The sequence below is a fragment of the Monodon monoceros genome, unplaced genomic scaffold (assembly GCF_005190385.1).
Source record: "Monodon monoceros isolate NGI ecotype Baffin Bay Population unplaced genomic scaffold, NGI_Narwhal_1 Super_Scaffold_11, whole genome shotgun sequence".
In the NCBI taxonomy this organism is placed as follows: Eukaryota; Metazoa; Chordata; class Mammalia; order Artiodactyla; family Monodontidae; genus Monodon; species Monodon monoceros.
Window position 1 is genome coordinate 3,086,471 of NW_021703767.1, and position 26,755 is coordinate 3,113,225.

The 26,755-nt window shown below is 51.4% G+C and overlaps 1 protein-coding gene across 1 annotated transcript in view; it reads right to left on the bottom strand.

Moving 5' to 3' along the window:
* The window catches only part of PDE9A (phosphodiesterase 9A), a 100,679-nt gene that overhangs the window by 60,492 nt on the left and 13,432 nt on the right, over nt 1-26,755 (bottom strand). The window contains exons 2-3 of the mRNA XM_029215497.1: nt 4,278-4,348; nt 2,917-2,994 (exon numbers count right to left, since the gene is read on the bottom strand). Of these exons, the coding sequence (XP_029071330.1) occupies nt 2,917-2,994; nt 4,278-4,348 (149 nt within the window). The remainder of the gene's footprint in view (nt 1-2,916; nt 2,995-4,277; nt 4,349-26,755) is intronic.

Consider the following 26,755-nt stretch of genomic DNA (forward strand, 5'->3'; position numbering starts at 1 on the left):
AGAGCCCTTGTAATTTGGAGAAGAGGCTGTGAAAAGCGGCCCCTGCGAGCGTGAACTGGGCAGAAAGCAGGCAAGGTGGACGAGCTGGCGCCTGCAGGAGAGCCTCTCCCGGGAGGCGGTTCCTGAATCTGAGGCTGGGGGCAGGGTACAGGTGTTGACAAGCCTGGACCGAAGGGCTGCAGGGTCTTCAGTGGTGGAGGAAGCTGGAGGGACACGACCTGACTTGATCGTCTTCTGGGAGGAAACAAAATTTTTCTAGCACTTTCCGAGAAGGGGAAACCCTGTGTCTGGTAGAGGTGACCTTCTGGTCACTGGCAGGCTGAGCACCCACCTGGCGGTCAAGAGTAGTTTCTTAGCTTTTGCCCACTTTACACCAGTGATTCTTACCCTCGCTGCATATTGGAATCACCCGGTGAGCTTAAAAAAAAAAATCCCTCAAAAATCCACATTTCCTGGGTCCTAGTGGGGCTCTGGTCACCGGAGCCTTTTTGATGATCCCTGGTGGTTTGAACCTGCAGGCAGGGCTGACGGTCACTGGTTTGGTTGGACTAGGTTATACCACGCATGTTTAGAGGGTGCGGGACCCCCGACGGCAGCTGGAACCGTGGGACTGGAGAATTAGAAGCAAACGGAACAGATTGGAGGCCTCGCTGGGGCTCACGCATGACCCGGGAGGAGAAGGTGAGCAGACGGGAAGGGAATCTTGGGGAACGCCGCCTTTCAGGGGCAGAGAGTGGGAAGCAGACACAGACGGGGGGAAGATGATGGAGGCAGCTGGTAAAAAGGAGAAGTCCATGATCTCACATGCAGGGAGCAGACAGAGACGGGGAGGGGATGCCCAGTGCTGGGAACAGTGATTAAGGAGGTCCCGGCCAACAGCATCGCCACCTGGGAACCTGCAGAAATGCCAGTTCTGGGGCCCCGAGGGGGTGGGGAGAGGGAGAGAGGGGGCTCTGCTTCAGCCAGCCCCCCAGGGTGTGCGTGAGGCTGGTGGCCTGGGGGACACTGGGCAGCTCTGCGACGAGAAAGCAGTGGGGACCGGTTCTCAGCCTCGCCACCACTGACATTTGGGCAGGTGAGTCTGGGGTGGAACCAGTCCTGGGCACTGCGGGACATAGAGCTGCAGCCCTGGTCTCCGCCCACTGGATGCCACAGATCCCATCCTCTGGCGTGGCAGCCAAAATGCTCCAGACTTCGCCAAGTGTCTCCTGGGGAACAAAACTGCCCCCCGTCGAGAAGGGCTGGCACAGAATAAAGAGCCTAAGGAGATATGATGAGGTGACAGAACAGAGTCGACAAACTAAAAACTGCTTTAAATTAAATCGGGAAAAATGCAGTTTTGCCCCATCAGACACCGGCTTGCACGGACAGGGCACTTCCCCCTGATGACATCGTTGTATCTTGTGGACGTCAGGGGTGACAGGTCACTCGTGACTTTCCTCATGAATACAGATCTGGGTCAGGCTGGACCTTATGCCACAATTTACGACCGTCTTCCCGGAGCCTCTGGGGATTCAATTAGCATTGCTCCTTCCGGGGAGCCCGGAGACGATAACCAGAGTGTAATCAGAGCCAGAGTGCGTGGGGGCAGGAGCTCCTGGTGACGAAATGAAAAACGCAGGAGATTGATGGGTGCAGTGGAGGGGGAGGGGAGACTGGGGGGAAGCGCCCAGATGCTCGGGGAAGGACAGTGCTGGCCGCTCACCACGGAGCTCGGAGGACATCGGAGGCTGTTCAAATGTTCTAGGACCTTGTACACGCCAAGGGTTTGTTACTTGCCGGGCTTTCTGCACCAAAGCCTGGCAGTCTTTGTGAGGTCTTGAGCCCTTGCCTGGGGCCAGGCATCCTGCACCCAGGCCGGCGTGGATGGCTGACAGGTGGCTTCGGGGGACAGAGGAAGAAGGGCTGGTGCCCAGCCCTGGGCGCTCAGGTGTGCACACACCTTTGGTCGGGGGAACCTTTGGGGCACCTACAGCGGAGGTACGAGGGACCCCATCATGGGAGCCCAAATATTCCCACGCTGCCATCAGGGGGCCAGGGCCCTCCGGTGGCCGGGAACTTCGAAGGTCTGCCTGGGCATGCTCTCTCCTGCGGCTGGAGCAGCTGGCCTGGTTCAGTCGGGGGGGGGGGGCACACCCTGATGGCCAGATTGACACGTGTCCCTCGCAGGGGGATGCAGTGAGGGCAGGCGTGACAGGGGTCCCGAGGGGCACCCCACTCCCAATCACGCTCCTGCTTCCGGCCTCGCAGGGCATGTGGGCTGGATTCTGCCTGGCCCTACTGCAAATACAAAGTGTGGACTACCGGGGACCTCGCCAGCTGCTGGGCAGAGGGGCGGGCGTGGACGGGAGAGCCTCTGCTTGGAGTCCCTCCCTCCGGCCACATGCAGCCGGGCTGTTTTACAGATGTTCACAGGTGTGTTTACTGCCCAAGCCTTTTCCTCTCTAGGTCTCTCCTGGTTTCACTCCTCTGGCCCCCAGGTTTCCCACCACCCAACCCCCGCCGTCTTGGGCAGAGTAGCCGATGGACAGTGCTTGACAACACCAGGACTTGCCCCAGGGGGTCAACGCCCAGCGCTGCCCAGGGAATCTGGTCAGGGAATCTCCTACCCGGACGGACTGGGGGCAGCTCTGCTACTGCCACTCAGTGCCTCGGTTTCCCCATCTGTAAATGCCCCCTCAGAGGGCTCTTGTGGAGCCTCGGAAAGGTCACGCTTAGACCTGCTACTTTCTTGGAAAGTGACAAGTTCTGCAAAGGAACCAGCGGCCTCCTTCCCAGACCCTCCCATCTTTGGTTTAAATTCAGATTTTCCTGCAGCAGTAAATTTATAAAACAACCATGGAGACCCTGCCGTGCATGCAGAGAGCTGTCAGACACACCATGAGAAGGAGCTGATGTAGCCCACCAGCCGCTTACCGTTCTGAATTGGCAGGCATGGTGGGGTCGATGGAGACCATGGCGTCATCTGTGGTCAGGAGGGAGATGGTCGTGTTCCTGGAAGACAGGAGAAGCCAGTGTCTTCACCCCACTGTTGTCCCCCGGATGCACACTTGAATCTGGGCCTCCCATGAGGTAGAAGCCCGGGTAGCAGGCCCGTCCTGCCCAAGGGTCCGTGAGGAGTCAGCCTCAGGACACTGGCCCTCAGCTTGTAAACAAAGTTACGGGCTATGTGCGTACTTCTAAATGCTCAGTAGATGTGTAAGTAATTTAAAATGGGAATTGGAGAAAGTGTAATTTGTTGAGTTGGGAGATTAAATTGTGTCAAAGTAGAAATGAACATTTGTATCAACCAGTGATGAATTCAGGGTTTGCCTTTCTACTTCATTTCCTGTGGGAGTCTATCTAAACGGGCAAAAAGCTCTCCTACCAAACAGTTTTAAGTGGATAAATTGAATCTTCCTCCAACTTCTCACCTGTGGGGTCTTTCACGCGAGGTGTTGCCTTAACCCCATGACTTAACTCTCTGGTCTTCAGCCGTGTATCAAAATCTGTGCAATGGGGGTGACACCTAAAACCCAGGTTGTTCTAAAGAACAACATTTATTTATTTCTTAGCACGTTGCTTAATAAAAGATGCCCCAAACTGTGGGCTATTTCTTGCTGCTACAAGCCGCTACTTGCTGTAACTTCAGGTGTGTAGTCTTATCCTTGACTCTCCTTTTTCTCACCTGACTCTGAACGGCTCCTGCTGTCCTCCTCTCTCACCCTCCTTGACCTGGGTCACAACTTTAGTTAACTGCAGGCCAAGCTGCCCCTCATCACCCTCTATAGTTGGGAAGTTAGGACAGAAAACCCACTGGCTGGAACAAACTGTTGATTTGGGGAAAAGAATTCTTATGGTTCTATAAGGTAGATTTCTGGTCTTTTCAACTTATTTCTGACATCAGTCTTTTCCTAAACCTTGATCTGTGATGAGCCCCTCTCTCCCCCTTGCTGGATCATTTGGGGCTGGGGGACCAAAGTCTAAACACTACCACCGTCCTTTACCCTTTCTCCCAATGCAAAGGAATAAATGAAAGAAAAAAAGAAACTCTTAAGACAGTAGTTTCTGCCTAATTCCGCCCAAAGGTTCCTACTGTGTAGCACAGCAGTGGCTGAAGAAACCTCTAGGGACTCATCCACTGATTCGAAAGGTCCCGAGTGCAAGGTACAAGGTGAGCCCACGGGCCCTACCACACCTCTTGTCCCCTAGACTCGGCCACTCGCCCTCCCAGGTACCTGTCCCTCCAGGTGAATTTAAAGGCGTCCCTCTGGCGGGGGCAATTCCGGGTCACTCACCGAGGCAGGCCGGTGGCGATGCAGAACAGGTCCATAATGTCGCTGGAGTTGCAGTACTTGCTGAAGACCACCTGCAAAACAGAAGCAGAAGGGCCGTGAGGGTCAGGCGGGAGCAGGGCAGCTGGTTTCCGTGGTGACGTCAGATTCCAGAGCTTTCTCTCTGGTCCCGACCTGCAGGTTAATTTTACAAAGAAAAAACAAAATAACTGTGGGCACTGGAATGTTCCATGCACATCTCTTCACTGAGTCGATTTATACAGGTTGAGAAAAACTTCACTCTTCTGTTCGCTGAAAAGAGTTGTGAAAAACAACGCTATCACCCACGTAAGGACACCTGCGGTGACATGCTGCCTCGTGCCCCTCATGGCGATGTCTGACGCACCATCAACAACCTCGGCTTAATGATATCACATCGCAGGGGGTCTCCAATGGCCTCCGGGGCCATTATGCAAAAGAAATTTAAGATCATTAGCTTAAAAACAAAAGATTGCCTTTTAGGATTTGGGGGCTGAGGTGCAGGACCAAATCCAAGAGGGAATCACCCTGAGAAAGGGTCCGATTGGAACCGTCGGTCTGCATAGTGAACAAATTTCACCGGAGGCAATTTTACACACGGCCTGGGTGTCCAGTCCCTGCTGGACAGGAGAGAAACACGTCACATCAGCATCTTTTGTCTGAGGGGCCCCGACTGTGAATCTGGGCTCCGGAACCCCTCCCTGGGAGAGGGGGCTTCACGTACAGAGAGGGGGGCTGCTCTCCAAGGCTGGACAGTGCACACGGGACAGTCCATGCCAGGGCTCCCGTAACAGGTTTTCCGTCAACATTCTCCCTGGCTAATTGCTTAAGGCCCCTCCTGCTCACCAGGAGTCCGCGGGCGTGGGGCGAGCCAAGCTGAGGAGAGTGGGTAGTTTTCAGTGCCCAGAGCGCTATTTTTTTAGCCAGGTCAGTTTGCATCTTTTTTTTACTGGAAACAGTAAAACAGAGAAAGCAGATGTTTTTCCCTGCAAACGTAGCTGTTCCCTGACTACCACGGCCTCCTCTGTGCTACTGGCCTGCCTACGCTGAGACTCAGCCAGCACCACTGTCCGAGCTGCCCGCGTGCCCCCCGAGGTGGTATTCGCACCCTTGGTGACAGGGCCTTTGTTCGGCACTGTCCACCCGGCGGCCACTGGCCTGGCTCAGAGCTGGTCCCGCCTGGACCCCTGCAGCAGCCCCTGCCCTGGCCCTGCTGGGTCTCAGCCCAGCACCCACCCTTGGTTTCTAGAACTCAAACCTGGTTGTACCACTTCTCCGTGCAGACGTCTCTGCTGCCCCACACGCCCACCGGAGAAGGTCCACCTCCTCGCTGGGCACCTGAGGTTCTGGGGTGCGCCCCTCGAGGCTGTGCCCTCGCCAAGCTCCCGCCTCTGCCTTCACTCCGGTCCACGGGTGCCCCTCCCTCGCCCTCTGCTCTGGGTCCCCCCTTCCCAGAGACCGTCCTCCGCTCTCCCTCCTCTCAGCCCTCGGGACTCGGGGCCAGCTTCTCCACACGGCCCCCGACCCCACCGCCAGAGGAGTCTTGCACCTTCGGCCCCCCGCGTTTTCACGACAGTGCGTCCCAGCGCCCCCAGCACAGGCCTTAGCTCACGCCTCGGCCTTTGCAGCTGTGCCCAAGACGGGTGAGGTGCGGGGTCCTGGCCGTTCGCCCACTGACACGGGGCCATTTCTGACTTTCTCACTCAAGCCTTTGTGAAGGTCATGTCCACCTGGTGCGGGCTGACTGCGTGGGTTTATTCCAGACCCCAGTCAAAGGCGAGGGTGGGCCGAGGCAGAGGACAAGACGGCTCCGTCTGTGAACATTCGATTTGCCCGGAGATTCCGGCACAGGGCGAGGGGGCTGGCAGGCCGGATGCTGGTCATGAGCTGAGCGTGGCCCCAGCAAGTTAGTGACGACAAGGCCCTCCCCAGGGAGGGAAGCGGGAAGAAAGACCGGGAGCTTGGAATATCCTGGGGGCCTCGACAAGAGGGGAGTTTGCCCAACTTTATAAGCACTGCAGATGAAATCTGGAGGAGTGAGTCTTTCGTGATGGCTTCCTAGGCTCGGGAGAGCAAATAATAAAAGCTTTAAAAAGTCCACTTATGAAGCAGCAAAACAAACCCCGAAGGGCCCACAGGGCTCACTGACACTCTCGCTGCCCCTTTGTAACCGATCCCGCCCAACCTAGTGAGGGACCGGCCTTCTTCTGGGTCTGGAAGAGTCTTTGAGATTATTTCTGACGGGTGGGGGGGGGGCGGGGGGATGGAAGGAAATCAGAAGTAAGCAGAAAAGATTGCATCGGGTGTCTTCCATTACAGTGGAGAACCATGCTGTGTCCATCTGTAAATCCATTTCAACATTCCTCTACCGTATAGAAACACAGGGTTCTTTGATTGCACTTCTGAACTGGTTGTAACATCCTGCTGTTTCCCTTGTTCAGCTAACAAGTTAGTTTGACGTGTGGCCATTTCCCATCTGTGCAAGAGTAAGGCTTTTGCCTTATTTAGTTAGTTAGTTAATGAGCCTTTAGCAGGGCCAACGCAGGTGAGAGGCTGGGGTGAAGCATCACGTGAACCCTAACGTCGGAAGTGCTTGGACAGCCTAGTTCTTGGCCGGGTGTCAGGAGAAGCTCCCGGCCTATATGGGTTGTTCCTGGTGTGGGAAACCAGCCCCTGTAGCACAAAGGCTTGGTTGGCCTGGGAAGAAGCCCTTCCCCGCCCCCGTCACCAGGCAGCCTGGTCAGGAGGGTACAAGGCTTTCTGTTCCCATGCTGAATCATTCTGCAAATCTTTAGCCTCTATCCAGAAATAAACAGCAGGGGGAAAAAGCGTTGGTGAAATGAAATTTAAACGTGAAAAGTGGAGACAGCATGATTAACAGAGAAATAAGGGTCTTGCGTTGCCCCGGGGCTGCGGCTCGGCAGTTAAGCACGGCAGGTCACCCTACACCCTTTCACGTGGCTTGGTCGGCAGCACCGCGATGTTAAAACAGGACAAGAGAAAAAAAGGGGAGCCCAGAGGCCTCTCTTCTGCTGTGGATACTGGTCCTCCCTCATATTCAGCTGGGACCTGTGAACGTCAGAGGGAACTTCGGCATCTGGAACCTTCCTGCTGCCTGCAGAGCTGGGTAACAAATACTCATGGAAACCAGCCACCCGCCAAGCTGTGTTCTGAGGGGTCCCCAGAGGAAGCAGCACACAGAGCTGGACGAAGCTCCCTTGGGCCCAGCCAGCGAGGGGTCAGGGGGTCAGGATCACAGCCCAGGCCTCCCTCTGTCCAGCACACACACGTGACCCAAACAGTTCTGACTCGAAGGCTCTGCACGGCGTGTAATATCTGTATTCACCCCCCGCCCACCCAGCGATGGTGTCCTGGCAAGAGCAGGGGGTCCTGTGCTCCCTGTCGGTTATTCTTCTATCCATCGGTTCCCTCCCAGTGCCCTGCCCACCCCTCCGCTGTTGTGGGCAAGACCACCACCACCCTGTAGCCTCAGTTTGCCTTTCTGCGAATGAGGTCCATCACGCCAGCTGCACCTGCCTCTCAGGGCTGAGATGGGCAACACGTGAGGGAACGTGCTTGGACAGAGCCCTCAGGACGCTGCTGCTCTGACACAAAATTCAGCTGCGTACCAGCTCTGCTGCCTGTGAAACTCCAGGTCCCCAGTGGCTCTAAAATCCTGACTGTGGATGGAAGTCTCCAGGGCTCTTCAAGTTGCCAAACGCACCCAAAGTGACTTGTGGCCCTCCTTTGTCTGGCACCCAATTTTATTTCAGTAGGACCTCAAATGTACGACTGCAGGATTTCCAGAGCGAGAAGAAAGGACATGTAACCCAGCTCCTCCGTTTCCACTGTTTCTTGGTAGGTGGGGATGGAGCCCGGGGTGGGAGCTCCAGGCCGCGAGCTCTCAGCAGGACGGTGCTGGGGCTTTGTGGGGAGCGGCCAACAGTCAGTGCAGATGAGGGAGAGAGATGAGTGTCCTGGGGCACACACGGCTTGACGGGGCTTTCTGGCTCAGTGCATGGTTGGGACTGGCCTTGGCCCATCCCAGTTGGGCAGCCCAGGAAACGGGCCCAGGGCTCTGGTCAGGGCTGTGCCCTCCCAGGCGGGTTGCTGGGTGGGGACTTTTATGAAGACATCCTGCAGGCCTGTCCTTACAGGTGGGGACTTTGGAGCGAGACCCAGGGGACTGCCGTGGCCCAGCCACAGCCCTCAAAGCACAGGGCGCTTCCCTAGAGCCCTGGCTGGGCAGCCCTGGCACCTGGGGACCCTGCCCCTGCCCGCAGCCTGACCTACAACTGTCAGGCCAGCACACAATCTCCTTTCCTCGTGAGAACTTCACTAAGCGATCCGGAGCTGGTGGCAATTGGGGTGAGTCACAGGGTCACGGGGAGTCTGACCTGGGCTGACCACACCAGGCCACCCACGAGATCACTAAGGAGGTGCAGCCCCCGGAGAAGGTGGGGAGGGAGGCCGGATCACAGTGGGCAGAGGGGAGGGGCAGAGGGCAGGAGAGCCCAGTGTCTTGAGTTGCCATACACGCACGGTTCTGTTTCTTGGTATCAAAGGCACCTCCATCAACATACTTAGAACCCAGGGCTGGTAACCGTGGAGCAGATGGTCAGAGCACGGCCAACTCGCGTCCAGGGGTTAAAGAGACAGGACGGCACTTTCTAAAGGCCTGGGGGTGACTTGTCCATTCTGAGTCCAGAGGCCTCTTCCCAGGACGGGATTCTATTGTGTTTTCCTCTCTCCCCCTGGACCCCCCATTCAGAGGCTCATGGAGGGGAGAATGCAGGAAGCAGCCCCTGAGTTCCCGTGTTCCAGCCACACGCTGCTGTTTGCATGTCGAAAAGCAGGAGGATGGATGGTCTCCGGGCCGCCGGGCAGCTCAGATAATCGATCAGCGAGTTTCCCGTTATGAGGTCAGGAGGATGGAGGTTTGATCATCGCCCAGCCGGGGCTCCTGGAAGGCACTCTCTGGTCTTCTGCAAACCAACCCAGCATGAAAGGGTTTCCACGTTCCTCAGGAGAGATTCCAGGACCTTCCACTGGGAAACGCAGCTTCGTGTTTCAGCATGAGGACAGCGTGCGGGGAGCGGCTGAGATGTTCTGGATTGGAAACCAATCCCGATGAGCTGTACACTGGACGGGAGACAGGACACAGGCAATCCAGCAACGACGGGGGCGGGACTGGGGCCCCAGGCTTCAACGAGACCCGCAGAAGCCCTGAGATGTTCATCCAAGGATGGGGGCAGCCCCGCCTCTGCTGGACCTTTCCCGGGAGGGTCTTCCACCTCCTGTGAGGGCCCTGCATCCGGCTTCCCCACCTTCGGCCCTGGAAGCTTCCAGGGTTCCTTCCAGTCTGCCTCTCCCTTCAGGCTGTGCTCTGGCTCACCTGCCATGTTTTCGTGAACCTAAAAGGTGCAGAATTAAGCCCGATGTGTCCCGTTCTCCAGTCTGGAGGGGCCGGTTCAGGAAGATACCTCTGGTGACCAGTCCGTCACTTCAGCAGCGGACTCCACCACGGGGAGGCTGCCCGGACCGTGACACACACGGTTTCACCAGCTCAGGCTCCATCCCCCTCGCTCCCGGCTCCACTCCCAGCCCCCGTCCCTGTGTCCACAACTGTGGCACGCGGCTGACCAGCACCTGCTTCCGTGTCTGCCCCACGATGGTCGTGGCTGCCATGCTGCTGGGTTTTCAGACCTGGAGGCCGAGTCCCGCTCTATCCGTGGGCCCAGAGCCTGGGGCTGCCGGCCCGGGTGGGTGCCCAGGTGGCACAAAGATGCTGTATTCCATCTTTGCCAGATATTAGCTCTGAGTTTTGCAGCATGCATTTCAGGATTATGATCCCCGACGCACACGACTTAAAATCCACGTATGAATTCACGCAGGCGAAGCTTCTTAAAAGAAATTTCAAAACATGCTGGTGTTGATGTCCAGCACCTGCTGTCCTCTGCCTTCCTGCCTCCCTGCTTTAAGGTGGTGGATGGGGGAGGAGTCGTGGGGAGCTGGCTGCCGGTGCCGGGCCTCCGCGGTCCAGACGCACGATGAGCCTGGCTGCTGGAAGCGGGTGGAGGTGGGGGAGGGCCAACCTGGGGGCGGTGCTCAGGCACGGGAAAGATTTCGAGTAGGGCCTCCCTTCATTTGGGCTCCACAGGTGAAAGCGACTTGTCACTGTCCCTGCCCCATTTACGCTGGTCATTCAGCGCAAACGTGGTCGGCAGGGGCTGCCGGGCACACAATTTCCTCTGCTGAGTAATGGGGAGCCCGCCCAGGAGGGGCAGTGATAACAGAGCAGAGATAACCAGAAAGCAGAGAGACAGCACCGCCCCCCCGTCCCCGGACCCCGCGCCTCTAAGCACCCTCGGGGGCTGGGATGAGCACCCTTTGTGCCTGTGCTCGCAGTGCGGAACCTGACTTTGGTTTCCTATTTCTATCTGAGGCACTTCCTTGCAGCCGCTGAGAACGTTTCTTGCTGGCTCTGTCAAAGTTTGGTTTGGACTGGCATGGAGTCAGTGATCACCGGAAGCTGTGGGTTTCTCACTCAGACATCTGTGGCTCTATATTGCGAAATGCTTCCAGTCCTGGACGAATAAGGTAACCAAACGGCAATTTAGGTTTGGGTTGAGAAAGACAAAACCCACCACTATCACAAAAGGAAAGTTCAGTTTGTGGATGTTGGAAGGGGACCAGGGACCAGGCAGGGAGGGGGACGGTCAGAGGCCTCCTGAGACTGCAGTGTGTCCCCGGGAATTTTCTCTGCCGGGCCGGCTACAATCTTTTTCACCAGGGAGACAGCTCACGAAGCTCGTAAACCAGGATGGTACTAGTTCCCTTTCAAAATCATTCAAAGCTATCCATGTCAGGTAAGTTGTGCTTCTGGGGTTGGCTGCTGCAAAACATGCAATTACGTTCGTCTTGCTGTTACGCTCGCACCGCATGTGAAATTGTTTACTCGACTGCGTTAGCAACAATTTTCACGGAGCGTTTTTGAACTTGGAGTAATGAATCTCGAGTAAAATTTTCCTCATTGTGATTCTTCTGCAGTTTTTACCCGAAGTGATTGTAAACGGCTACAGCTGAAGAGGAGAGCTGGGGTGCGTAGACACCAGGATGCCGAGGTCCTGAAGCAGGCAGGGAAGAAAGGCACTTCTCCTTTCCCAGCAAGCTGTCCTTCCTGAGGGCACGTGGCGAACTCTGTTCCTCCACGCGGCACCCGGCCCCGGTTCCTTCCTCTGTTAATGAGAACTCGACACCTCTCCCGGCGGCGTTCACTCTGGTCCCTCCTCGCTCCCTCCACGTCGGCTATGGATCTCAGCCCCCCAGCACCTTAAATCTCAGCTCTGACACTTCATCATACTTGTATTTACTTGATGAAGATGGATCTTACGTGTTACGTGGCATCAGAAATCTCCACCCAACCAAACTAGGCTACTGACTTCTAAAAATAGTCACATTGGCCTCCAAGAAATGGAAGGCAAACCACCACATTGGCAAGAACGAAAAAGTGATGGAGAGCCCAAATCTGGAAGCAACCCAGCTGCCCTGTAACAGGTGAATGTTAAACAAACTCTGGTCCGTCCGCACTGTGGATGAATTACTGATCTACACAACTGAGATGGATTCCAAGGGATTTATGCTGCATGAATAAAAGCCAACCCCAAGAGGTTACATGCTGTACGATTCCACTTATACGACATTCCTGAAATGACAAAATTATAGAGATGGAGAACAGTGTTACATACTGTGTGATTCCACTTACATGACGTTCCTGAAACGAGAAAATTATAGAGATGGAGAACAGTGTTAGGGATGGAGGTGGGGGGTAGGAGGGTGGGGCTCCGGGTGGAGGATGGAGGTGGGCGTGGTCACAAAAGGGCTGGGACTGTCCTCTACTGTGACTGTGGTGGTGGATAAGAGACCCTACATATGTGATTGAATTGTACAGAACTCAACACACACACTCAGGTGAGCACAACAAAACAGGGAAAGTCTGCATAAGGCGGGGGACTGTCTCACGGTTACATCCTGGCAGTGACCCTGTACCGTGATTTTGCAAGATGTTACACTGGGGGAAACGGGGTGAAGGGTACACAGATTATTTTGCAGTATTGCTCACAACTGCACGCTAATCTCCCATTGTCCCCAAGAGCTTATCTGAATAAAGTGAAGGCACCAACTCTGGCTGGGAGTGGGGAGAGGGATGATGCCCTTCCAGGAATGTGTGTCCATACAGCCCCGCTGGGAAACAGTGTGGTCATATGTGTGCCCTTTGACCTGGAATCCCATTTCCAGGAAATGCTCTTAAGAAAATAACAGCAGAGCTTCCCTGGTGGTGCAGTGGTTGAGAATCTGCCTGCCGATGCAGGGGACACGGGTTCGAGCCCTGGTCTGGGAGGATCCCACATGCCACGGAGCAACTAGGCCCGTAGGCCACAACTACTGAGCCTGCGTGTCTGGAGCCTGTGCTCCGCAAGAAGAGAGGCCGCGATAGTGAGAGGCCCGCGCACCGTGATCAAGAGTGGCCCCCGCTTGCCACAACTAGAGAAAGCCCTCGCACAGAAACGAAGACCCAACACAGCAAAAATAAATAAATTAATTAATAAAAAACTCCTACCCCCAACATCTTTAAAAAAAAAGAAAAGAACAGCAAACGGGGCTTCCCTGGTGGCGCAGTGGTTGAGAATCTGCCTGCCAACACAGGGGACACGGGTTCGAGCCCTGGTCTGGGAAGATCTCACATGCTGCGGAGCAACTGGCCCAGTGAGCCACAACTATTGAGCCTGCGCGTCTGGAGCCTGTGCTCCGCAACAAGAGAGGCCGCGACAGTGAGAGGCCCACGCACCGCGATGAAGAGCGGTCCCCGCTTGCCGTAACTAGAGAAAGCCCTCGCACAGAAACGAAGACCCAACACAGCCAAAAATAAATAAATAAATAAATAAATTTTAAAAAAAAGAGAAAATAACAGCAAACTTAATTAAGAGAGCATTTATTAAGTGCCAGGCAGTGTTCTAGTCACCTCCCAGCCTTAGGCCCAAACCACGGCCCTGCATGGCCCCTTTGCAAGCAAAGAGCTAGTGGCGTTGTTCCTTCTGTGTTAGTTATTGCAGAGAAATGGAATTAAGATGAATATCTCAAAGCAATGAAATGATTACATCTTAGTAAGTCTCGACGATGGAACATTATATAGCATTAAAATCATGTTTTTGAATACCGCTAATGTAATGCTGAGTGACAATGATCAAAATAAAAAAATATGTAAAAGAAAGCGATTCTCTCTCCCTCTGTCTCTCCGAAAAGAAAACGCCAGCAGGAGAGGTCCCGAAATGTTCGCACTGTCTGGTGGAATAATGGGTTCTTTTCTTTTCTTTTTTATGCTGCTCTGTAATTTTCAAGTATTCTGCGATGAATATGCAGAAAAGTTACCTAGATCTAGAGGCTGAAGTTAATAACCGATAACAGAACTGGCTTGCGAATCTCTCTTCCTAACAGCGGGCTGCGCTGCATTTACATAAGATTCTAAGGAGAGGAAAAAAAGGTCTTTACCATTTTTATTTGGAACGAATACTCTTTGGCTTTAAGCCAAGCGGATGAGAAAATTAAATGACAAGTTAACCAGAGGACAAAAATCAGAATTTAAATAGCATTTGGCTAGGAGTAGAGGGAGCTGGTGCGGAGCCGAAGGCGACGGAGAGGCAGGGACCCCTGGATGGGAAGCGAAGGGCAAGCTGGGTGCCTCCCGGGACAGACAAGAGAGCAGGTCCCAAGGGTCTGTGCCAGCTGCAGGGACACAGCTGACTCGGGGATGGAGGGATTGGCCGTGGCCCCCAGGGGACCCGAGGCCGTGCAGACAGAAGGGGCCACAGAGAAGCCGCATCCCCCATGCTCCTCCCCCATCCCGCCGCCCCACACACCTGAGACTCGCGGCCCATGCGCCGGAACTTCCCGTTAAAGGATTTCTACGGTTTCAGACCCTAACCTGACGTGCCTCACATCATGCGGCTTCCAGACTCACCCAAGTGAGGTTTTCAGTGACGAGGATGCGTGTGCGGTCCTCCTAGGGGGCTGCAGTGAGCCTGGGCAGAAACCCCAAGGGGTCCAGACCAACAAGTGGGGTGAGACCGGCCTGGGCGGGGGAGCCACGCCCCAGACATGGGAAAGGGGAGTCTGGTTGACCAGCACTGCCCTGGGGCAGGGGCGGGGGCGGGGGCAGGGGCAGGTGGTGGAGGCCTGCCGGCACTGGGCTCAGCTTTCCTTACGTAAGCTCCTTTAGACACTAATTATAAAGCAAGTACTCAGCTGTAATAACATAAATATCAATGCATCTGAGGAGGGACACGTCATCTTTGGGGGCGGTACCCACGAGGCTGCCCCCGACTGCTGTCCTGAGACCCGAGTGTCTTGTACATGCCTCCTGGCCAGCGAGTTGCAGTTCGGGCCTCTCCACGGCCTCAGGACCGTGCAGGTCAGGGCCCTCCTCAGGCAGCGTTCTGGGGGCCAGTAAAACGAGCTGAGGGTAACTGATGCTGAAGCCAATGCAAGCCTGCGGCTGCCATTCCAAACCCTAATTCCAAACGCGGTGCTCACACAGGGACCCGCTCTGTTCCCAGTAATTCTCCGGTGGGTGCTGTAGATTTGAACTTACAGAATAAATCTCACAGGGACCTGCTCTGTTCCCAGTAATTCTCCGGTGGGTGCCGTAGAGTTGAACTTACAGAATAAATGGGTACTAATACATGGCGCTTAACTGTTTATCCAAGCTTTATGTAGTAGGACTGTAGGTAAAATTTTTTGAGAAAGAAAACAGTTCAGTTGCTAAAGTTATGCAATCACGGCACTAATTCTTTGGCCATCCGGGCAGAAGGGGTGTCTGGCAGCGAGGACAGTCAGTGAGTGACTGCCCTTAGCGGGCTACGTCTGACCGGGTGGGCACTGGGTTGGCTGGAGCCCATGCGTTTCCTGCTGTCTCACATCCCAGGATTGCCCTTGGCTGGTGCCAGAGTCGCACACTGCTCCAGGCACGTGCAGGGCAGAGGGGTGGGAAGGGAGGGGTCAGGGAAGTGAGTTCACTTCCAGTCCCTCTTCCTACCAGCTTGACCCAGGACAAGTTTCTTCACCTTTTTGAGACTCTGAGTCTTCATCTGCAGAGTGAGGGTTATCATACCCCAGAGAAGGTTTCATCATGACATACAGAGGGCCTGGTACATAGTAAGTGCTCAGTTAAGTGGCAGTTGTGATTACAGGGAGGGCCCCTTGAAACTTATGGATGTCTTCCCTAGAGACAGAGAGGCTCCTCCTTGACCCCTCCAAGGCCATTTCACAAGCAAGAGGTGCTGAGGACACACAGCCTTAACTTCAACACGTTGGCATCTCTGGGTGGTTCATACGTCAGGACATGAGGATACCTTGACTTGGGAAGGCCACCACAAAGCAGGCTCTGATGTGCTAACTGACCTCCCTGTGTTACCACCACACCCAAAATGCAGTGAAGACCAGGACCGTGTCAATACAAGTGCGTATTAGTCAACAGGATCACCACATAGGATTTAAAAGACTTTGACAGGTTAAATGATCAATTCGACCTCACTGTGGTTAGTGTCAGTTTTCTTCTGGTAAACACGGAGGACAGTCTTTGGAAGGTGAGGTCCTTGCGGGCAGGACCCTGCTCAGTTCCTCTGTATTCCATCTGTGAGCACAGGGCCTGTCCATCTGCTCACGGGACACCGGTGCCCAAGTATCCTCCTGTGTGAACAGGCTGAGGCTGAATTTTGCATCTGCTGGTTTTAGGTTATACCACTAAGGACGCCAATTCCACCGCCACCTCCACCATCGCCTCCAGTGTCACCACCATGACTACCAGCACCATCACCATCACCACTGTCACCTCCACTGTCACCACCACCATCACCTCTACAATCACCATCACCACCACCACCACCTAGTGAGGTTGAACTCGCGCTTGGGCCAGAACCTGGGCCACGCATCTTACACCCTATGACCCTGGGTCCTTGGAAGGACCTCATAAACTGGGGGTATCCTCCGCTTCACAGAGGAGGACTCTGAGTCACAGAGAGAGAACCTGGCCTGGCCGGGTCCCCGTGGTCCTGGATGCAAACTCGACCCGCCTGGCTCCAAGCCCAGAGATGCGTGCAGTGCCTGGAATCAGGCTTTTAATGGTGGTCCGCCTGGGAAGCAGAGGTAGTCTCTTGGCCTCTTTGCCACTGTCACTCTCCCATAATGCTGGACGCGTTCTCTGTTCGCCTTGTTCTCAGATGACTGATGTTTCTGATTGCACACTTGGAATGAATATTGGTTTGGATCCGACACTTGGAAGAAAATAAACCAATCCAAATTCTTTTTCCTTTGTCTATCAGACCATGATTCATTTAAAAAATTAAAAAAAAATTTTTTTTGCGGTACGCGGGCCTCTCACTGTTGTGGCCTCTCCCGTTGCGGAGCACAGGCTCCAGATGTGCAGGCTCAGCGGCCATGGCTCACGGGCCCAGCCGCTCCGCGGCATGTGGGATCTTCCCGGACCGGGGCACGAAACCATGTCCCCTGCATCGGCAGGCGGACTCTCAACCACTGCGCCACAAGGGAAGCCCTGAGCTCATTTTTAAATAGCTTTTATAAACTGCTAAGCTTTTATAGGGCTTTGTCTACCCTCAAAGAGTATTTCAGTCTGGCCCCCGGTGCTCATGCTCCAGGTCCACGAGTTAGAATTCACCAGACCAGCTGTCAGGACAGCCAAACGCCAACTCAGTGGTGATTCTGCAACTCCACTATCTTTGGGGGAGTTAAAAGCTGAATCTCTATTGCCTTTTCAGCACCTGAGAAGTACAAGTGTTTAATATATAAAACAAACAAGCTAAAAAGAGACCAAGACCCAAACCCCACATTTTATTGTTTTTTACTATCACTCAAGAAATACATTTTCACCAAAGGAAAGATTGTAGGCTATCTCCCCATCCATCCATCCATCCATCCATCCATGTATACCTGCAATTCATCTGCAATTCATCTCTAATTATAAATTATATATATAAATGTGAACATATTGTTCATTCTGTCCTGCCCCTTGTTTCCAGAACATGTAACAATAATGTCACATTTAGAATGGATCACTGTTAACCACCAGGCAGGCAATCATGGCTTCTTTGTCTGCTAAGATAAAATTTGAATTAGGCCTTATGTATCTTTCCAATTTAAGAGGTATTTTGCTGGTCGTGTCGTGTGAAAAGACTATAAAATAACGGGAGAGACCTTCAAGATGGCGGAAGAGTAAGACGTGGAGATCACCTTCCTCCCCACAGATACACCAGAAATACATCTACACGTGGAACAACTCCTACGGAACACCTACTGAACGCTGGCAGAAGACCTCAGGCCTCCCAAAAGGCAAGAAACTCCCCACGTACCTGGGTAGGGCAAAAGAAAAAACAGAGACATAAGGATAGGGACGGGACCCGCACCAGTGGGAGGGAGCCATGAAGGAGGAAAGGTTTCCACACACTAGAAGCCCCTTCGCGGGTGGAGACTGCGGGTGGCGGAGGGGGGAGCTTCGGAGCCACGGAGGAGAGCACAGCCACAGGCGTGCGGAGGGCAAAGTGGAGAGATTCCCGCATGGAGGATCGGTGCCGACCAGCACTCACCAGCCCGAGAGGCTTGTCTGCTCACCCGCCGGGGCGGGCGGGGCTGGAAGCTGAGGCACGGGCTTCGGTTGGAGCGCAGGGAGAGGACTGGGGTTGGCGGCATGAACACAGCCTGCAGGGGGTTAGTGCGCCACGGCTGGCCGGGAGGGAGTCCGGAGAAGAGTCTGGACCTGCCGAAGAGGCAAGAGACGTTCTCTTGCCTCTTTGTTTCCTGGTGCGCGAGGAGAGGGGATTCAGAGCGCTGCTTAAAGGAGCTCCAGAGACGGGCGCGAGCTGCGGCTAAAAGCGCGAACCCCAGAGACAGGCATGAGATGCTAAGGCCGCTGCCACCACCAAGAAGCCTGTGTGCGAGCACAGGTCACTCTCCACACCCCCCTTCCGGGGAGCCTGTGCAGCCCGCCACAGCCAGGGTCCCGGGATCCAGGGACAGCTCCCCTGGGAGAACGCATGACGCGCCTCACGCTGGTGCAATGTCACGCCGGCCTCTGCCGCCACAGGCTCGCCCCGCATCTGTGCCCCTCCCTCCCCCCGGCCTGAGTGAGCTGGAGCCCCCGAATCAGCTGTTCCTTTAACCCCGTCCTGTCTGAGCAAAGAACAGATGCCCTCCGGAGACCTACATGCAGAGGCGGGGCCACATCCAAAGCGGAACTCCAGGAGCTGTGCGAACAAAGAAGAGAAGGGAAATCTCTCCCAGCAGCCTCAGGAGGCGTGGATTAAATCTCCACAATCAATGTGATGTACCTGCATCTGTGGAATACATGAATAGGCAACAAATCAGCCCAAATTGAGGCGGTGACTTTGGGAGCAACGATATATATATTTTTTTCCTTTTTCTCTTTTTGTGTGTATGTGTATTCTTCTTTGTGTGATTTTGTCTGTATAGCTTCGCTTTTACCATTTGTCCTAGGGTTCCGTCTTTCCTATGCCAAACAACTTGCAAGACAGGAACACCACCCCACCCATTAGCAGAGAGGCTGCCTAAAATCATAATAAGGTCACAGACACCCCAAAACACACCACCAGCTGCAGCTCTGCCCACCAGAAAGACAAGATCCAGCCTCATCCACCAGAACACAGGCACTAGTCCCCTCCACCAGGAAGCCTACACAAGCCACTGAACTAACCTTACCCACTGGGGGCAGACACCAAACACAACAGGAACTACAAACCTGCAGCCTGTGAAAAGGAGACCCCAAACACAGTAAGTTAAGCAAAATGAGAAGACAGAGAAACACACAGCAGATGAAGGAGCAAGACAAAACCCCACCAGACCTAACAAATGAAGAGGAACTAGGTGGTCTACCTGAAAAAGAATTCAGAATAATGATAGTAAAGATGATCCAAAATCTTGGAAATAGAATGGAGGAAATACAAGAAATGTTTAACAAGGAACTAGAAGAACTAAAGAGCAAACAAACAACGATGAACAACACAATAAATGAAATTAAAAATTCTCCAGAAGGAATCAATAGCAGAATAACTGAGGCAGAAGAACGGATAAGTGACCTGGAAGATAAAATAGTGGAAATAACTACTGCAGAACAGAATAAAGAAAAAAGAATGAAAAGAATTGAGGACAGCCTTAGAGACCTCTGGGACAATGTTAAACACACCAACATCGAATTATACGGGTCCCAGAAGAAGAAGAGAAAAAGAAAGGGACTGAGAAAATACTTGAAGAGATTATAGTTGAAAACTTCCCTAATATGTGAAAGGAAATAGTTAATCAAGTCCAGGAAGCACAGAGAGTCCCATACAGGATAAATCCAAGAAGAAACACACCAAGACACATATTAATCAAACTATCGAAAATTAAATACAAAGAAAAAATATTAAAAGCAGCAAGGGAAAAACAACAAATAACATACAAAGGAATCCCCGTAAGGTTAACAGCTGATCTTTCACCAGAAACTCTGCGAGCCAGAAGGGAGTGGCAGGACATATTTAAGGTGATGAAAGGGAAAAACCTACAACCAAGATTACTCTACCCAGCAAGGATCTCATTCAGATTCAACAGAGAAATTAAAACCTTTACAGACAAGCAAAAGCTAAGAGAATTCAGCACCACCAAACCAGCTTTACAAAAATGCTAAAGGAACTTCTCTAGGCAGGAAACACAAGAGAAGGAAAAGACCTACAATAACAAACCCAAAACAATTAAGAAAGTGGTAACAGGAACATACATATCGATAACTACCTTAAATGTAAATGGATTAAATGCTCCCACGAAAAGACACAGACTGGCTGAATGCATGCAAAAACAAGACCCATATATATGCTGTCTACAAGAGGCCCACTGTAGACCTAGGGACACATACAGCCTGAAAGGGAGGAGATGGAAAAAGATATTCCATGCAAATGGAAATGAAAAGAAAGCTGGAGTAGCAATTCTCATATCAGACAAAAGAGACTTTAAATAAAGACTATTACAAGAGACAAAGAAGGACACTACATAATGATCAAGGGATCAATCCAAGAAGATATAACAATTGTAAATATTTATGCACCCAACATAGGAGCACCTCAATACATAAGGCAAATGCTAACAGCCATAAAAGGGGAAATCGACAGTAACACAATCATAGTAGGGGACTTAACACCCCACTTTCACCAATGGACAGATCATCGAAAATGAAAATAAATAAGGAAACACAAGCTTTAAATGATACATTAAACAAGATGGACTTAGTTGATATTTATAGGACACTCCATCCAAAAACAACAGAATACACTTTCTTCTCAAGTGCTCATGGAACATTCTCCAGGATAGATCATATCTTGGGCCACAAATCAAGCCCCAGTAAATTTAAGAAAATTGAAATTGTATCAAGTATCTTTTCTGACCACAACGCTATGAGACTAGATATCAATTACAGGAAGAAATCTGTAAAAAATACAAACACATGGAGGCTAAACAATACACTACTAAATAACCAAGAGATCACTGAAGAAATCAGAGAGAAAATTAAAAGAAATACCTAGAAACAAATGACAATGAAAACACGACGACCCAAAACCTATGGGATGCAGGAAAAGTAGTTGTATGAGGGAAGTTTATAGCAATACAATCCTACCTCAAGAAACAAGAAACATCTGAAATAAACAACCTAATCTTACAGCTAAAGCAATTAGAGAAAGAAGAACAAAAAACCCCCAAAGTTAGCAGAAGGAAAGAAATCATAAAGATCAGATCAGAAATAAATGAAAAAGAAAGGAAGGAAACAATAGCAAAGATCAATAAAACTAAAAGACGGTTCTTTGAGAAGATAAACAAAATTGATAAACCATTAGCCAGACTCATCAAGAAAAAAAGGGAGAAGACTCAAATCAGTAGAATTAGAAATGAAAAAGGAGAAGTAACAACTGATCCTGCAGAAAGACAAAGGATCATGAGAGATTACTACAAGCAGCTATATGCCAATAAAATGGACAACCTGGAAGAAATGGACAAATTCTTAGAAAAGCACAACCTTCCGAGACTGAACCAGGAAGAAATAGAAAATATAAACAGACCAATCACAAGCACTATTAAAAATCTTCAAACAAACAAAAGCCCAGGACCAGATAGCTTCACAGGCGAATTCTACCAAACATTTAGAGAAGAGCTAACACCTATCCTTCTCAAACTCTTCCAAAATATAGCGGAGGGAGGAACACTCCCAAACTCATGCTACGAGGCCACCATCACCCTGATACCAAAACCAGACAACGATGTCACAAAGAAAGAAAACTACAGGCCAATATCACTGATGAACATAGATGCAAAAATCCTCAACAAAATACTAGCAAACAGAATCCAACAGCACATTAAAAGGATCATACACCATGATCAAGTGGGGTTTATTCCAGGAATGCAAGGATTCTTCAATATATGCAAACCAATCCATGTGATACACCATAGTAACAAACTGAAGGAGAAAAACCATATGATCATTTCAATAGATGCAGAGAAAATTTCGACAAAATTCAACACCCATTTATGATAAAAACCCTCCAGAAAGTAGGCATAGAGGGAACTTACTTAACATAATAAAAGCCATATATGACAAACCCACAGCCAACATTGTTCTCAGTGGTGAAAAACTGAAACCATGGGCTTCCCTGGTGGCGCAGTGGTTGAGAGTCCGCCTGCCGATGCAGGGGACACGGGTTCGTGCCCCGGTCTGGGAGGATCGCACATGCCGCAGAGCGGCTGGGCCCGTGAGCCATGGCCGCTGAGCCTGCGCGTCCGGAGCCTGTGCTCCGCAACGGGAGAGGCCACAGCAGTGAGAGGCCCGCGTACCGCAAAAAAAAAGAAATAAATAACTGTAACCATTTCACTAAGATCAGGAACAACACAAGGTTGCCCATTCTCACCACTCTTATTCAACATAGTTTCGGAAGTTTTAGCCACAGCAATCAGAGAAGAAAAAGAAATAAAAGGAATCCTAATCAGAAAAGAAGTAAAGCTGTCACTGTTTACAGATGACGTGATACTATACATAGAGAATCCTAAAGATGCCACCAGAAAACTACTAGAGCTAATCAATGAATCTGGTAGAGTAGCAGGATCCAAAATTAATGCACAGAAATCTCTGGCATTCCTCTACACTAATGATGAAAAATCTGAAAGAGAAATTAAGGCAACACTCCCATTTACCACTGCAACAAAAAGAATAAAATACCTAGGAATAAACCTACCTAAGGAGACAAAAGACCTGTATGCAGAAAACTGTAAGACATGCTAGTACACACATGGTACTGGCACAAAAACAGAAATATAGATCAATGGAACAGGATAGAAAGCCCAGAGATAAACCCATGCACACATGGTCACCTTATTTTTGATAAAGGAGGCAAGAATATACAATGGAGAAAAGACAGCCTCTTCAATAAGTGGTGCTGGGAAAACTGGACAGCTACATGGAAAAGAATGAAATTAGAACACTCCCTAACACCATACACAGAAATAAACTCAAAATGGATTAAAGCCTAAATGTAAGGCCAGACACTATAAAACTCTTAGAGGAAAACATAGGCAGAACACTCCATGACATAAATCACAGCAAGATCCTTTTTGACCCACCTCCTAGAGAAATGGAAATAAAAATAAAAACAAACAAATGGGACCTAATGAAACTTCAAAGCTTTTGCACAGCAAAGGAAACCATAAACAAGACCAAAAGACAGCCCTCAGAATGGGAGAACATATTTGCAAATGAAGCAACTGACGAAGGATTAATCTCCAAAATTTACAAGCAGCTCATGCAGCCAATATCAAAAAAAACAAACCCAAACCAAAAATGGGCAGAAGCCCTAAACAGACATTTCTCCAAAGAAGATATACAGATTGCCAACAAACACATGAAAGGAGGCTCAACATCACTAACCATTAGAGAAATGCAAATCAAAACTACAATGAGGGCTTCCCTGGTGGCGCAGTGGTTGAGAGTCCACCTGCTGATGCAGGGGACGTGGGTTCGTGCCCCAGTCCGGGAAGATCCCACATGCCGCGGAGCGGCTGGGCCCGTGAGCCATGGCCGCTGAGCCTGCACATCCGGAGCCTGTGCTCCGCAACGGGAGAGGCCACAACAGTGAGAGGCCTGCGTACCGCAAAAAAAAAAAACAAAAAAAAAACTACAATGAGGTATCACCTCACACCAGTCAGAATGGCCATCATCAAAAATTCTACAAACAGTAAATGCTGGAGAGGGTGTGGAGAAAAGGGAACACTTGCACTGCTGGTGGGAATGTGAATTGGTACAGCCACTATGGAGAACAGTATGGAGGTTCCTTAAAAAACTACAAATAGAACTACCATATGACCCAGCAATCCCACTACCGGGCATATACCCTGAGAAAACCATAATTCAAAAAGAGTCATGTACCACAATGTCCACTGTAGCTCTACTTACAATAGCCAGGACATGGAAGCAACCTAAGTGTCCATCTACAGATGAATGGAGAAAGAAGATGTGGCACATATATACAATGGACTATTACTCAGCCATAAAAAGAAACGAAATTGAGTTATTTGTAGAGAGGTGGATGGACCTAGAGTCTGTCATACAGAGTGAAGTAAGTCAGAAAGAGAAAGACAAATACCGTATGCTAACACATATATATGGAATCTAAAAAAAAAAAAAAGGTGGTTCTGAAGAACTTAGGGGCAGGACAGGAATAAAAACGCAGACATAGAGAATGGACTTGAGGACATGGGGAGGGGGAAGGGTAAGCTGGGACGAAGTGAGAGAGTGGCATGGACATATATACACTACCAAACGTAAGGTAGATAGCTAGTGGGAAGCAGCCGCACAGCACAGGGAGACCAGCTCGGTGCTCTGTGACCACCTAGAGGGGTGGGATAGGGAGGGTGGGAGGGAGACGCAAGAGGGAGGGGATATGGGGATATACGTATATGTACAGCTGATTCACTTTGTTATACACCAGAAACTTGGCACACCAGTGTAAAGCAATTATACTCCAATAAAGGTGTTAAAAAGTAAAAATAATAACGAAAACTACCATTTATTACTATGAGCCAGATGCATTACACACATTCTCTGAAAGGAAAGAGGAACTGTTGTATAATGGAGATGCTCCAACATGTGCAAAAGCAGAAGGCCTGGCATAACGGGGCCTCCCTTCCCACCTCGCAGCTTCCACGACTCTCATCGCGAGACCCATTCTGCTTTGCCTGTCCCCCGACTTCACCCTCCAGTGGGGTCACTGTGAAGCTCATTTTCGACATCGTATTACTTCATGCATGTATTTCAGTGTGGATCTCTAAAATATAAGATCTCTTTCTTATGGTTTAAGATAGCCACAGTGCGATTATCACATGGAAATAAAATTGACAACAATCTCCCTTATCACTTCTCAGGTTGTCAGATATCTATCCTTGGGGCATGTTTTGAGGACAAGAAGTAATATGTCTTCTTTGACCAATAAAATGGCAAAAGGAACGTAAGGGATGCAACAAATGGATAAAGACCAAGAAGGTCAGCAAAGAAATCTACCAGGTGAGTCTTGTGTGGATCGTGACTTGAAAACGAGTGTGTGTGTGTGCGTGTGTGTGTGTGTGTGTGTGTGAGACATGGTCCCTTTTTCTTGCCATTTATTTGTGGAAGAACACACATTATCTTTGATCCTTAAAGCAAGCTTTAAAGCTGGGCACTGTTATTCCTATTTCGCAGGTATTAAGGTTCAGAGAGTAGAGGAACTCATCCAGGTTCACACCAGTGAGTGGGAATGAAAAGGAATGGCGACTGCGAGTCCAGCAGCAGGTGAAGGCCAGGCCGAGGGAAGGGAGAGGAGCCGGTGGCTCAGTGCGATAAACCGTCTTAGATGATGGAGACCAGGTGTGGGTGAAGCTGGGAATCATGGACACGCTCGGGGGGCAGCACACATGCAAAGCCTCCTGGAATTATGGGAGGGTGAGTTCGGGACAAATGCAGAGAGGGGTCCCTAAAGACCAACTTCACTGCTCTTGCAGAGCTTGTAAGGGCGTGACGAACCAGCCGAGGAAAAGCCTCTGAACTGGGCTTCCAGGACCTGACTCTGTTCCCCCTCTAATACACCGTGTGCCCCAGGCAAGTCTCCCAACATCTCTGGTCTTAGATATCTCAACCTCAGAGTGGACAGGGCCAGCTTCACGGTGCTGCGGGGCTCCCCTGGGCAGCTTCTGCCCTGAGCCCCAGATACTGGAATGACCACCTCACCCCATGGGTGGCTTTTCCTTCTCCCCAAGAGGCACATTCACCGCACAGAGCCTGAAGCCTGCCCTCCCGTTCAACGGCCAGCTTTGCTTCTCAAGGACTCTGGGATGGTGGGCAAATTCCTTAACTTCTTCACTGCATACTTTCCTCATGTGCCATCTAGGGAAGATGCACAGCCTCTATAAAATACGTCCCAAGATACCTGGGATGTGGTGAGCATGACCCAAATGTCTGCCAGGCAGGTACTAGTCCCATTTACAGATGTGGAAACTGAGGCCCAAGATCATACAACCAGCACGTGGCACTGCTGGAAGCAAAGCCCAGTCTGCTGATTCCGGGGCCGCTGGATAAGCAGCCGAGGGGGTGGTGGGGTGCGGGGTGATTTGAGGCTGAGGTTCTGAAGCAAACCACTGCTTCCCGAGATTCATCTCTCCCTCACGCACCTTTTCCGGGGTCCAACACACAAGAGGCAGTCGAGGCAGCCTGTTAGGTGACAGGGTTTGAGAGGCACATTTGCCTAGCGCAGCACGAGTTAACGCAATCAAAATGAAGAGCCACATTTGGTGGGGGGAGCAGAGAGATGTCTAAGACCCTGCCTGTAATATGCACCGGGCGGCAGAGGAGGCGATGATGTCCACAACACACACGAAAACAAAGGCAGATGGGACACATCTGTGAAAGAGGGCCGACCTCAAGGGATGGGGAGGCCACAAGGAGCAGAGTGAATCAGCCTGGAGGTGAAGGGAAAGTGTGATCACCTCGCTCCACCCTACCCACAATTCTAGACCGACGATCCCGCTGGGCTTAGGGCACAGTGACTACGTGTGGAGAGCCTGTGGGGCTGTGCTGTGAGCTGAGGCTAGAATGTGTTTACAGCCAAGTGGCCGTCAGCCCTGAATAATGCCCCACCCCGCCAAAGATACCCACACCCTAACCCCGGGAAGCTGTGAATATCATCTTATGGGACAAAGTCTCTGCAGGTGTGATTAGATTAAGGCTCTTGAGATCATCCCAGATTATTCAGGTGGGCCTAGATGAAATCACAGAATCACAAGGGAGGCAGAGGGAGAGCCGACAACACAGGGAGGAGAAAGTGACGTGAAGCCGGGGC